This window comes from Prinia subflava, chromosome 15, assembly GCF_021018805.1.
Source record: "Prinia subflava isolate CZ2003 ecotype Zambia chromosome 15, Cam_Psub_1.2, whole genome shotgun sequence".
NCBI lineage: Eukaryota > Metazoa > Chordata > Aves > Passeriformes > Cisticolidae > Prinia > Prinia subflava.
Genome location: NC_086261.1, coordinates 17,271,749 through 17,285,475, shown reverse-complemented (window position 1 = coordinate 17,285,475; position 13,727 = coordinate 17,271,749). Strand labels below are relative to the sequence as shown.

At 54.0% G+C, this 13,727-nt stretch overlaps 1 protein-coding gene across 3 annotated transcripts in view; it reads right to left on the bottom strand.

The window, feature by feature from the left end:
• The window catches only part of ZNF609 (zinc finger protein 609), a 64,146-nt gene that overhangs the window by 38,021 nt on the left and 12,398 nt on the right, over positions 1-13,727 (bottom strand). For 2 of the 3 annotated variants that reach the window (XM_063412173.1, XM_063412175.1), the window contains exon 2: positions 11,651-12,515. In XM_063412173.1, coding sequence (XP_063268243.1) covers positions 11,651-12,397 — 747 coding nt within the window. In that variant the 5' untranslated portion in view covers positions 12,398-12,515. The remainder of the gene's footprint in view (positions 1-11,650; positions 12,516-13,727) is intronic. The other variant, XM_063412174.1, reaches the window with a different exon arrangement.

The window sequence follows — 13,727 nt, the reverse complement described above, 5'->3', positions numbered from 1 at the left end:
CTGCCAGATCCACTCCTCTGCATGTAACTCAGGTTGGCTTTCTGGGCTACAAGCAGACATTGCCAGGTCACATCCAATTTGTCACACACCAGTATCCCCAGGCCCTTCACCCAGGGCTGTGCTCAATCTACTCTCCACCTAGCCCATATTTGTGCTAGGGCTGGCCTCAGCCCAGGGGCAGGACCTTGTACTTGGCCTTGCTGAACTTCATGAAGTTCACACAGACTCACCTCTCCAGCCTGCCAAGATCAACCTCTTGAAGAAATCCAACCATACCACAAGACTCTCTCGAACTCCAAGGCCACTATTAGTAAAAATTACACCATTTCCTCCTCCTGAACCATGCTGGCCATTTCCAGCAGGTCTGGGATGACTTTCATCATCTACTCCCACAGGACTCAGCCTCATTTCCAGCTGATAAGTCTCCAGCATATTGAAGAAAGCTTATTTTCCCCCTCCCCTCCCAGCCAGGGAGGGCAGGAATGCTAATGGCATCCATTAAACAAGCCAGAAGAAACCCAACCCTCCCAAGCCAAGGCCCTGTCTTTGCCCTTCCCATTCATTGGCAATCTCAGCGTGAAGCGCGGTTGTCAGAAGATTTCTTGGGTTTCCTTAAGTTCTTCTGCCAAGTTCTGATTAAAATCCTCCTAAGTGGTTTTCTCTTTATTCCATTTCCTAGAACTGAGAAGCAAAGCGGACCTGAGAGCAGCTCTGAGTGCTGGAGCTAACAGCCCCCAACACAGCCAAGCCATCTGAGTCTCCCACATCAGCTCATTAGGATCAATGGGAAATCGAAAGCAATGCTCCTTCCATCTCCCATATCAGACCATCAGCTCCCAGAGGAGACTGGGTTTAATGGCCTCACTCACCGGCAGAAGGCTGGGACTGCTCAGCCGACAGGGTCTGCCCAGGCACCTCACTGGGTGCTGCTTCAGTGTCATGTTTGAAACAAGTTAACCAGGAAAGAATGTTCCCAAAGGCTTTTGAGTAACACACAACACTGGAGCAGTGGATAAGGAATAAAGCACCGCACTGTAACACATCTCCATGCCCAAAAACATCCAATTTACTCCAGTCTCTCATCCTGATTAGACATGCTCTGGTTCGTGATGGTGGCTTCAGAAGAGAAGGCAACCTCTAATCACAGGTTCCTTGTGCTATTGGCTTCTGCACCAAACTGGATCTCCTCTTTGCCCAGAAAAATCTGTGTGCTTTGGTGGCCTGGAGGATGAAACCATTGGTTCCTTGTCCAGAAGCAACAGGCACCTGCAAGCCTAGTTGCTCTTGTTCCTGTGGCACTGGGTCACCACAAAGATGGCTCCTGTCCTCCCAGCCAAGAGTAGCTAAGGAGAGCCCCTTCCCTGCAGGAAGGAAGATACATTTGACCCCAGGGCTCAACCACACTGAGAGCAGTGTACAGGGGTGGTGCAAGGGAACCCCGAAACAGCCTCTGTTCATACAAGAAAAACCAAAACCAGATGTGTTGCTGCCCTCTCTGCTGTGTATTCCTCCTTTTGCAGGGCCACACACAGGGAGCTGCTCCTGCCAGAGCCAAGGCGTTACTAATGAGTACACAGCCCAATAATCCCAACACTTGCATTTTTTAATGCCATGAACCTCCTAATGGTCTCTGGGGGAACAGGAAGACATTGACCCTACTGAGAGACCATGGACATGTGTACAGGACATATGCTAGTCCAAGCCACCGTTGAGGGATCTATCACAGGGAACATCAACAGCTCCTGTTTTCTTGGTCTGGAGGAAGCAGCAGGGGGGAGCACAGGCTGTGAGCCCTGTAAAGCAGGGCCTTTTTCCTGGGACATGGCTCTTGCACAAGGCAGGCAGTGATCTGGCAAAGCCATGGCATACTTGGTCACATGTTGGGCACAGTTTCACATGCAACCTTGGCTTTTTGTATGCAAGATCCAGACCCAGCCCAAGAGCTAAACCACCTGCTCTTCCCACTACCAAGGGGCTTTGACTCCTCCCCCACATCCAGGCAGCTCTGCTCATGGCCATAGGGGTTTGACCAAAAGGCTGGTTTCCTTCAAAGGGCCATTCACCATTCAGCCCCTCCAGCTCCCTCAGCCTACTCACAAAACAGAGCATTAATAGCCAGCTGCCATCCCATAAAACACTGGTGCCCAAGGAGTTCCTGCACCTTGAAATGTTAATGCTGAACAAAGAAAGAAACGTTCCTGTCAGCAAACCAGGTCCGTGATACATAGACACAGTCACCTTCCTCCCCTCCAAGCCACAGAACAGTAAACAGCTCTGGGAACCCTGAAACCTTCCTCTGTGTGCAAGGCACCGTGTAGATCCACCAGTCCCACCTGGGCAGGAGAGGCTCTGCCAACAGGGGACAGCTCTGCTGGAGGACTTTGTCACCACCTCAAAGAGCTGCCTGGTGCTCAGCCATCCTCCCCTTTCAGCCTGGGAAAGCAATTTCCCCTGGCCTCTGACCACACAGACCCCAGACCCAGTGCTCTCCTGCTCTTCCAAGCCTCTCTTAGCCATTTGATTCCTGGAACTTGGCTCCAGCTTTCAGAGATTCATAAATGCTGAAGAAGACCTCCACTGGCTGGCCCTCTAGTCCAGTCATTAACCCAGTGCCACCATGCTCGCCACCAAACCCCAAGTGACACATCCACACTTTTTTTGAACACTTCCAGGAATGGTGATTCCACCACTTCCTCAGGCAGCCTGTTCCAATGCCTCACCACCCTTTCAGTGAACCCTTTCTTTGTTCCCTTCTCCTTGCAAAGGGGAATCCATTCTTTACACCACAGTGGGTTAGAGAGACACAGAAATGCAGACCTGGGCTTGGTGTCCCACTAGGGAAGGCGGGTCAGGATCCCAAGCTGGCAGGGCAGCACCAGCTGGAAATACTTGCTTGGAGCTGGTGTAGTCTGGCGTGGGACCACATGGACCATCACAGCCTCTCTTCTGCACCACAACGATGATGGAGCATCCCAGCTGCAGTGGTACCGATGATTTTTGGGATGGCCTTCCCTTTCAGACAGCAGACCCCAAGACTCCACTTGCCACCATCCACAGACGACCCACTGGGTGGGCGCAACTCTCCCTCCTCCAGTCCAGCTTGAACACAGGACCGAGACCCAGCTCCAGGGTCCTTCTTCTCAGGGCTGATCCTATGATGGCGACCACCAGCCACATGGCACGCAGGTGACTCCAGAAGATGCCACAGCCATCTGTTAACCAGATGCGAGGGCCATTCCCAGTGCAGGAGGCAGGGTACCTGCACCCCAACGAGGGGAGAGAGGGGTGGGGGAGCGAGTGGGGGGAGTCTGGGAACAGAGCTTGTTTGTACAGTTCCTGGGGAAAACATCACAACACTGCATTTCCATGGCTAATTGGGAGAGTGAGAGAGCTTCCTGGAATTAAATTACTTTCTGGTTTGGGAAAAAAACCAAAAAACACAAGTGCCACAACCACAGGATTTGTAGCTGCAACGGCGCCTTCTCTACCCAGAGCACCCTCGTGCTCCCCCCAGCAAAGCCCAAGCCTAAGAGGAGCAGCAAATCCATGCAGAGGACTGGGGAGACACACAGGCTCCAGCATTTGCATTAAGGGAGGGCAGCCCAGGGGGTTCTCTTACTCCCTCAGCACTAGACAAAATCCACTTTTGAGCTTTATCACATCACATCCCCTCACCAAAAAATGATGACCTCCACATCCAAATTCCAACCAGAATTTCAGCTCAGGCCGGCAGAGCAGGCATGCTCTCCACACTATTCATCACAAGGCATCCCAAGTGAATGAGGGCCAGACAGTATTTTAAAGTAAATCTAGATACAGAGTTTTAAAGCCACTTCAGTCTCAAGGACAGGAAAAGTCAGCAGATGTGAGTACCATCACCACACCGTACGATAGCTCCATGGTAGCATCTTCCTTCCAAAGGATTTTACCCTGTCCACAGAACACTGGGATGGAGCTGGCACCATTCAGCTGGCAAGGCTAGGGGCACAGGAGGAAGAGGGATGGGAAGCACATGAACCATGTGCTTTCCTGAGTTGAGCAGAGCTCACCAAAGTTACCATGAGCCCTGTGAGAGGCCAGTCAGCCCCTAAAACCTTCACACCACAGCATGGCCCCAGCAAAGGCCCCATCTCCAGCCCCAGATGCCACCACCACTGCTGTGCCCCCATCTCCAGCCCCAGTGCCATCCTCACTTGCCCATGCACCATCCATCCCAACTCACCGATCCATGCCAGCCCACAACCTCAGCTCACCCCAGAAAACCCTGAGCACATTTATTTACATCAGATCAGTTCCCTGATCTGTTCCGTGGGCAGGAATGAGTAACAGGGACAGGAATATCTCCAGCAGATGTTGTCACCAAATACAACATATCGTCAGGCTGCTGGTGGCTTTAAATCATTCCGGAGCCCAGCAGTTGCTTCCCAGCCCTGGGCTGCTCTCCCAGCTGCTGCTCAACAGCTCCGAGCCCTGGGGTGGCTCCAATGAGCACTCCAAGCTCCAGGCACTGATCACCACGAGGTAGGAATGCCACAAAACGACCCTAGAAAGTCCACAGCAATCACTACTGCCTTTTCTCCTGCCCACCTTCAGCTCTGGGGATTTAAGTGCCCTCTTGCCCAACACATCTCCAGGGCTGCCTGCACACAAGGATTCACGGGAAAGATGTATTTTACAGCTCCAGCCCAAAGCATCCTCAAGAGTAGCAGCAGAGCAATGCAGCACTGTGAAAGCAGTGGCACAGAAGATGTCGTGCCTGCAGAAAACAGGGAAAAGGCAGTGAATCCCTCACCAAGCAGCCTTTAAAAGCATAGGAGGGGAAATGCAGGCAGCCTGTGCTCTGCTGCCCTTTCCCGTGGCCTCCCTGGCTGCCGGGTGGAGAAGCAGCTTTGCTCATTAGCGGGTTATTCCTGGCACACTCCCCCTGCATCAGCTCCCCGGCAGGGCTGCGGGAGCAGCTCGCTGGGTTTTGAAGCCTTCGGGGTTGCACAGCGCTCCAGAGGCGCAAATCTTCCTTTAAAGAAATCTCCCTCGGCAGATAAATGGTGCTGGGTAACTGGGGTCATTAGGCTAATGAGCAGCTACCGCCAGCCTGGAAGCAAAGCAAAAAAACACCACAGAGTCTACCAGAGCCCGTTAGCCTCAAAATCTGACCCATCTCCAGCAGTTGCCCTTGCTCTCAAGGGAGGAATCAGGTCCATGAGTCAGCAGGATCAATCACCCGCCGGCCTTCCCATCAAAATCTCTCATCAAAGCACTGAGGGAGCAGACTTGCAGGTCTCTGGCACCAAGGAAGTCAAGAAGGGGCTGTTCCTCCTCTGTCCCCCCCTCTATCAGCCCCTTCATTACCACAGTGTCATTCTGCTCTCATGCTTCAGGAACGGGGAGGCTTTTCCTCTTCTTTCCTAGCGCTGCTCCATTTCCTACCACCATATCCTTGATGGAGAGCCACATGTCCTGCTGTCCATTCTGGTGGAGACTGGGCCATGTTTCGGCATGACAGCCAATTCACTGGGACACAGCAATGCTGATGGGTGGGGCATCAAAGCTAACTCAGCCTTTTAGTCCTTCCTAACACTGCCATCTGGGAAAACAACCAGGGAGAGATGTGATTTTCCCTTTGTAAAGCCTTCAGAGGTGGGATCAGCTGGAACTCCCAGCCTGCTACATCCAGTGGTTATAAAAGAAAGCCCACATATAAATAACCTCTCAGCAGGAGCCAAAACTCCAGCACTAACCCCACGGTTTGAAGTGAACGAGGCCAATTTCCTCCTTTGTAGCTCTTGACACATGTTGGCTGCGTGCCCCCTTCTTGCCTTGTTCCTAGAGCAGAAGGCTCTGGGCGGCGGAGCTGGGAACAATAAGGAAACGAGTGGTGTCATTCCCAAGGACTCCCAACACAGCTCTGTCAGCAGCTCTGGAGGCAGCTGATTCCAGCACGGCTGGAGAAAAAGAACCACGGTGAGAGGATCAGGCCAGAGCTGGTAGCTGCCTGCATGCCCCTGCCACCTCCCCGAGCTGCCCATGTCACTCTGGCTGCCATTCCCCGGAAAGAAACAAGCCCTGAAGACCAAAGGCTGGGAAACAACTTCTCCCCAGGGTCTGAGGCATGAACAGGTCTCTACCCAAGCACTGGGCTTCCCACATGCCAAAAAAAACCCCTGGGGAAAACTAGCACAGGGTGAACACCAGCTCAAAAGCCAGCTTTGGAGGGGCTGTAAAGCTGTTTTCACCAAAACAGCTCCACTGGGAGTTTCTCCACCCAAATTCTGGCCCCAGGACAAGGAAACCCACACCAGTCAAAATCCCAAGCACATCTTCTAAGCACAATGCTGGGACCACCCCCAACATCTCATCCTGGTTCTCCCCCACATCAAGAAATGTTCCTAAGAGTGTCTGTGGCCATCTCCTGATGGGCTTGGACCCAGCAGAGGGACTGGAAGGTCTCACCTCTTCAAGCTGGAGTCACACAGGAATACCTCACCCCAATCCTTGCCACTGCATGCAGAACCAAGCTTCATCCCATCCCCCAACAATGGAAAAATGCCTAAAAAAACACAACCATGCTTTCACGCCAGGTAAAGGACTAATGGTGCAGGACACCTGGCAGTCCATCCCACATCCCATATCCCACTGAGGCTGTAGGACCAGCACTGGAGGCACCACACAGGTCTGCATCCCTGGATTAGGGCTAGAAAGTCCACAAAGGTGACACTGAAGCCACCCTGCAAACTGCTGGATAACAGCAGCAGCAGAGACTGTGCACAGATGTGTTTTTTGGGTATTTCTTTTTTGGCAGCTGCCACTGGTGTGCTGTCTCCACAGCCACCTGACCCCAAGCACACTCTCTGCTGCCACACTGTCGTCCCACAGAACCACAAGGGCATTTTCACACCAGTTTTGGTGTGAACACACTGCAGTGTCCCCATCTTACAACAGCCCCTCTTTATCAGGTCACCCATCGCAGGGATGTCTGCTCTGAGCACGTACAGGGCAGCACCACACTGTGTCTAGGGAGAAATTCAGGAGAAAAAAATGCACCGGTGGCTTCCACCCCCTCTCCCACAGAAGGACACGGATGAATCCACCCTCCTGGCTGCCCAAAACCGCAGCACACGTGACCCCGAGAGGCTTTTCAGAAGAGCCGAGTCTCCAGCGGCTTCTGTTTGCCTTTCCCTTGTCTGCAGCAGCATCACATCTGGACGCTCGTCAGAAGAGAAGGGAAAAAAAAAACCCTCCCTCCTCCTGCTGAACAACCTCTCAATCAAAACAAAGCCGGAGCGGCAGCCAAGAGCTGGGAGGCTCTTTTGTTTAATGCTTAACATCCCCCGGCTGGGCCAGCACGCCCCGGAGTGCCGGGAGCGGGTGCAGGGGCCCGCTGTGGGCAGCGTGGTGGGTGCAGGGCTGGTGAGGAAGGGGCCAGCTCAGCCACCAGCCCAAGGCCAGCTCAGCCAAGCAACGGCGCTGGTGGGGCAAAATCAGCGCTGCTCCTCCGTGCACGGCCATTTTGCTGAGCTCGGCTGCTCACTGACAGCTGCCATTCCCTCCCAGCACCAGTGTCCCTGCAAAGCAAAGCAAAGCAAACTAAACCCCAACTCAGCTCCAGCCATCCCCGGTGGCACAGGGACTGACCCAGCCATGGGTCACCATGCTCATGGGTCCACCAGCACAAGCTCTTTTCTCTCCCTGCTGCAAGTATCTTAAGCTTCCACTGCTGCCCCTCCAAATATTTTTTGGGGCTACCCAGGCACTGACCACAGCCAAAGGCAAACCTTTTCGAGGTGCTCAGCCCATCCCAGAGACCCTGGAGTCTCAGCAGGGTTATCACCAGTGGGCTTCATCCAGATCAGCCCCATCCCTGGAGGAGTTTTCACCTGTGCCCCAACACACTAATGGCATCAGGTTTGGGGAGGGCATGTAACAAGCCAGGACACAGCCAAGATTCACACCAAGAAAATGGATATTTGGGATATTCATCTCCAGAGGCTTCACCCCAGGAAGCAGCAACCAGAGCCATGGGGTCACACTGGCAAAACATCCCGTGGAGCCCAAGGGCTCCATGTCCACAGGCTCCATCACTGTGTCAGACATGGGAGGAAGGGTGAACTCGCCTGTGGACAGAGCCATGGTGCACCAGCTGACATGGAAAAGTGTCTGGCAAAACCCAAAGCAAAGCTCCTTCCTACACTCAGCAAGGACTCAATGGCTGCCAAATCCTACAGCGAGATATTGGAAGAACACAAAAGCAGAAGTAGAGACAAGTGGCATGAGCTGGTTGGGGCAAGAGCTGGCTGCAACATTGAATAACCTCATCAAGGAAAAATACTCCCTTCTAAAGTGCTCCTTATTCCAGCCATGGAGATACAACAGAGTCTCCTGGCTGGTGGCTGTTGGCACACATCTCTTTTGTCTGACCTCCGGGGAGGTCACCCACCCCAGGCTTCAGCGGTGGAGGGACACACAGTCTCCCTTTCTTCACCCACAGATGGAGGCCAGCCTCCCTGCCTCAAACGGAAGCAGCAGCAGTACAGGGTTAAGCAAAGGACAAGCTGACGGAGACCAAAGGTTGGGCTGACTCACACTCTGGCTGTTCCTGTTTCAGTCTGAGCAAGTTTCTCGCTTCCCAAGCAGGGTTTGTCCCCAGGCCAGAATGAACCTGCCACCTTAATCCTCCCGATGCACTGCCTGCAGGAGCTGCCCCCCCTCCCACAGCCAGCACAAAACTCTGCTCTTGGCTTGTCCTTTGGACTCCACATGCAGTTTTTAGGACATTGCTGGAGCTTTCAGGAGACAGGACAAACCCAACGCCACATCCTGCATTGCATCCCACTGGTCCTCCACCCTGCCCCAGGCATCCACCCAGCCTCAGTCTCTTCCTCAAGACTGCTTTCCCACCCCTTACCATGCAGACACCTTTCTTCTCCTCACCCACGGCTTTCCCGACCCAAAGGAAGCAACCCAGCTGCCCCCAGGAGGCTGATGAAACACAGACAATGCTTCCTCCTAAGTGACACATGTTCCTGCAGATCCAGACATCAAATCCCTTCTCAAAACAGGGATCAGCCCTCCAGCCTAAGCTTTCACCGAGGGGGCAATGCTTGAATCTGGACAAGTAAAATGGCAAAACCGTCCTCACTGGGTGTCAGCATGAAGAAGATAGAATCATTCGGGTTAGAAGTGACCTTAATGCCCATCTTTTTCCACCTCCTGCCACGGGTAGGGACACCTGCCACTAGACCAGGTTGCTTCAAGCCCTGTCACACCTGATCTGGAACACTTCCAGGAATGGGGCAGCCACAGCTTCTCAGAGAAACCTGTGCCAGGGCCTCACCACCCTCACAGGAAAGTGCTTCTTCCCAATATCCTATCTAACCCTGTCTTCTCCAAGTGGGAAGCCATTCCTCCTTGTCCTGGCACTCCTTGTCCAAAGTTCCTCTCCTGGAGGGCTCTTTAGGCACTGGGGGGGCTCTGATGTGTCCCTGGAGCCTTCTCTTCTCCAGGTGAACACCCTCAGCTCTCCCAGCCTGGCTCCCAGCCTGGCTCCAGAGCAGAGGAGTTCCAGCCCTCGGAGCATCTCCATGGCCTCCTCTGGACTCTCCAGCAGTTCCACATCCTTCTCATGTTGGAACCCCGTGGCTGCAGGCAGCTCTGCAGGTGCAATCTCACCTGAGCGGGGCAGAGGGGCAAAATCCCCCCCCACGTCCCCTGCTGCCCACATGGGGGAACAAGCCCAGGACACAGAGGAATATCCAGGTGCCAGCACACACAGCCAAGGTGTGTGGAGCTTCTCGTCCACCAACACCACACATCACATCAGTATCTCCAACTGCAAAGAGCTTTTGCAGCTGTATCAATGAAAGAAAGAAATCGTTAATAGTAACAATACAGCAAAGTCGTGCAGGGTATGACCCAAGGTCCAGCCAGCTCCAGTGCTGGCTGTCACATCAGCCAGTACAGATGGCTACGAGGTAACATAACAGCCAAGCATGTTGAGGTATTTCCCAAAACCAATTCCCAGGCTTCTGTCCTCTTCATGCTTTTCCCAAGCCAAAACACATTGCCCTGTTACACCTCCTGATGAGTTTCTCCTCCACAAACCCACCCAGGTGCCTCAAAGGTGTGGACTTCCAGCACTCACAGCTTTTGGCAGCAGCATTCCAGTCCATCATGCAAAAGAGCGTCTGCTGCTCTTCCTGGTTTCGTTCACTTTGGTTCCACAGCCAGGATAGACAAAGGAGCAGGATGTCTCCACACTGCTCCTGAATTATTTTACAGGCTTCAATCACCTGCCCCAGGAATCTTCCTCTTAACCTATTTAGCAGCCCTTGTCCCAGAGCCATCCTGGGGCTGACAATCCCCACCACCCTTTTCTCTGTATATGCTCCCCAACAAATCTCTGATCTCAGCACCTCTCCCAACACACTGTGCCTTCCCCACCCATCCCAGGGCCCACACTGTGATCCCCACACCAAAGCAGAAATCCTCCTAGGGAACCTCTGGCTGCAAACATGGTGTCCATTGTTTCTCAGAGTCCCCAGCCACTCTCCTGACACCCTGGCACGTGTTGATGGCAGTAGGGCCAACCCGACCCGAACACGCACACTTGTGATGCTTGCCCTGTGCGTGACACACACATGGCCTCAAAGGCACACACCAGAAACACCCCGTGTGCAGCTGGCATGGAGGAAAGCACAGACCTCCACATGCTCAAAGTCTTCCACATCTGAACCAGAAATCACATTTGCCACTGTGATTGCTCAGAAACCAGCGAAGAGTCCTGAAAAATGGCCACGTCCAGACACAGTGGCACAGCCATCCAGAGCCCAGCACCACCCAGACGGACAGGCAGTCGCTCACCCCATTGGCCATCTGCCATTGGCAGGGTTTTTCATGCCCCTGGTGATCTGCAAGAGCAGCTTGGCCAGCTCAGCATCACTGCCACATGTTTGTAGAGCAGTGACACATCAAACATCACCCACAGCCACCCACCAGCCCTGGATCACCATCACAAGTGGGACAGAGCCCATGTACCATCAGCAGACCTGGGAACAAGGCGGTGACTCCTGTCAGCCCTGCTCCCTGTGCTCAGCCACATGCCCATGCAGATCCCACATCCATTAACATCTTAAGGGATCCTTCTCCACACATGATGCAACTGGAGAGAAATAAATCCCTTCAGGAGCTGCAGGGAGCCTTGACACACAAGGTGAAGCCAGCAGGACACAGAGCACAGCACAGACTCTTTGTGTCCCCTTGAGAGATGTAGCAGACAAAGCACCAGGAAATCACCTTGACTTCAGAGCGACAGAGACCAGAGAGGCCTCGACCCATTCAGCACAGCCAAAGCGCTGGGGAAAATCAAATCTCAGAGGGTACAGCAGGATGGTACCCAGAGCACAGTGTCTACAGGTGATTTGCTCACACGTGGTTACCAAAAGTCAGGCTTGACCATTCCATCGCCATGTCCAGATACCAGCACATTACATGGCCAAACTACCCTCATGCCAAAACCAGGAGGCACCAGCCACAGGTCAGTGCTGACCCCAGCAGTACAAGACACAGTCCCACGCCCTTGTCACCCACAATGCCATGTCACAGCAATGCCATGTGAGCAGCAGCAACAGCACCTATGCCCCAACAGCTCTCTTACCTTCTCTGACTTCACCTTCTTCAGCTGCCGGCACTCACTTTCTCCATCTTCCAGCTCTGACTTTACTCCCAAGGGATTGAGCGCAGTTCCCGTGTCAATAGCTATACTCCCAAGCTGCTCAGCAGCAGCAGGCTCTGTCCCCTGGCCCCCATCATACTGTCCCACCCTCACTGCCAGGGCCAGGGGCTGCAGCACACTGGGCTCCTTCTCTGCCGCAGCCCCCGCACTTTCACTCCTTTCCTTCTTGCTTTTGGATGAGCCGCCCTCCTTCTCCTTCTTGGAGCCAGCCACACTGCGAGACGCCTTGGCCGACTTCTCCGAGCTCTTCGGGGTGACAGCGGGCACCAAACCACCCGAGTTCGCACCATCCCCAGAGCGTCCTTGAACCTCTTTCTTGCCACCAGCTCCCTCACCGGGAGTGAACAGGGAGGACCCTGGGGTCGGCTTCCCACTGTCCTTGCCAGTCTTGCTCCTTTTTGACTTTGATTTGCCCTCCTTGCCTTGTGGGCCTGGCACTGGGCTCACAAACTTGATGTTATCCGGTAGCGTTGCCACTGCGTTGGGTGCCGGGAGCCCCACCTCCTTGGAGCCCGACATTTCCAATTTCTGCTGATCCTTCTCCAAATCAGCGTCCAGGTCAATGATGAGATTCCCTACACCAATGTCCCACTCATCCCCACTGTCATACGTCTCAACCGGGTTCGCATCAATTCCTTTCCCTCCGGAAGCTCCGCTGCTCAAGGACATCTTAGAGTTAACGGCCCCTCACGGTTCAAGGCTCTTCCCTGCCTCTGCGCCCTGGGGGTCACCTACGTCCTTGGGGGGCTTTCAGTGGTCGGGGTCTGCCCAGGTGACGGCATCGCTGCTGGAAGGGAGAGCAAAGAGAAGAGGGTTACACACGAAGAGCCATGGGCAGGCAGATCATCGACAGCCACACCTGCAGACAGGAGAGATCCGGGCTGAGTGAAACCCCCAACCCCCCAAATCCCCCTCGCAGCATCCTTCTGCCACCCCCTGGGCTGGGGCTGCTCCACAGCCGCCCCCGCTGCAGCGGCCATCTGGCACCAGTCCTCGATCAATACCAGCCCTGGCAGGTCACGGCTCTCGGCTCCAACAAGACATTACTCACACATTTCCCCGCTCACCATTTCCCTCTGAATTATCGAGCGCTGCCCCTGGGAGGGAGGATTGATTCCTCTCCTGCCAATGCCACCCAGAGGGAGGGCTCCTCTCCACGCCAGCCTCGCTGCAAGGGACAAGAGCTGCTCACCAGGGAAGTCAAGTGCCTTGGTGGGAAATAAATCCCCAGCTTCAGAGTGCCAGTGACACTTGGGACATGTCAGAGCAGTCACCAAAGGCCAAATCGCAGTGGGAAGCGTAAGAGTTCCCATCCCACACCTCTAGGCAGAGCAACACAGTACCCAGATTTGGAGTGTTTACCACCATCCCCTGTGGCCATGATAAGCTTGCAATGGTAAACAGAGACGCAATTGTTAAAGTACCCAGTCTTAACTGGGAAGAGGGGGCTCAGCCCTACCTGCCCACGCCACAGCTGACCCCGGTGAGCCCAAAATATCTCCTCCCTGCTTCCCAGCCTCTCTCCCAGGGAGGGAAACAAAAAAGACACCCACGCGCAACCTGACACAGCACCCGAGTCATGGCAATTACCCTGACGGGACATAATTAACACATGTAACAGCTTCTTCCCAGCACCGCCCAGCAAGGCCACCTGCTCTCCAGAATCCTTAACAAATCCTTGACCACCCATTTGAATGAGGCTTCTCTCCAGCAGCACTGTCCTCTCCTTCTCCGACAAGCTGCAGGCCTGCCTGCTCCTGGTACTATTTACAAGTGACACTTCAAAAACAGGTGACTTAAAGAGAAATGAGAAGTAAAAGAAAAAAAACCCAAAAAATACCGCCCCCCCCCCCCCCCCCCGCCACCACACACACACAAATTTGTTCAAACCCCAGCAGGCAGGAGCCTGGAAAGCAGCTTCACGGTGCATTTCCAGAGACGCAAACACTGTAAAAATGCCAGGGATTCTTTCATCAGCCAGGCTGCCGCAGCCAGACCA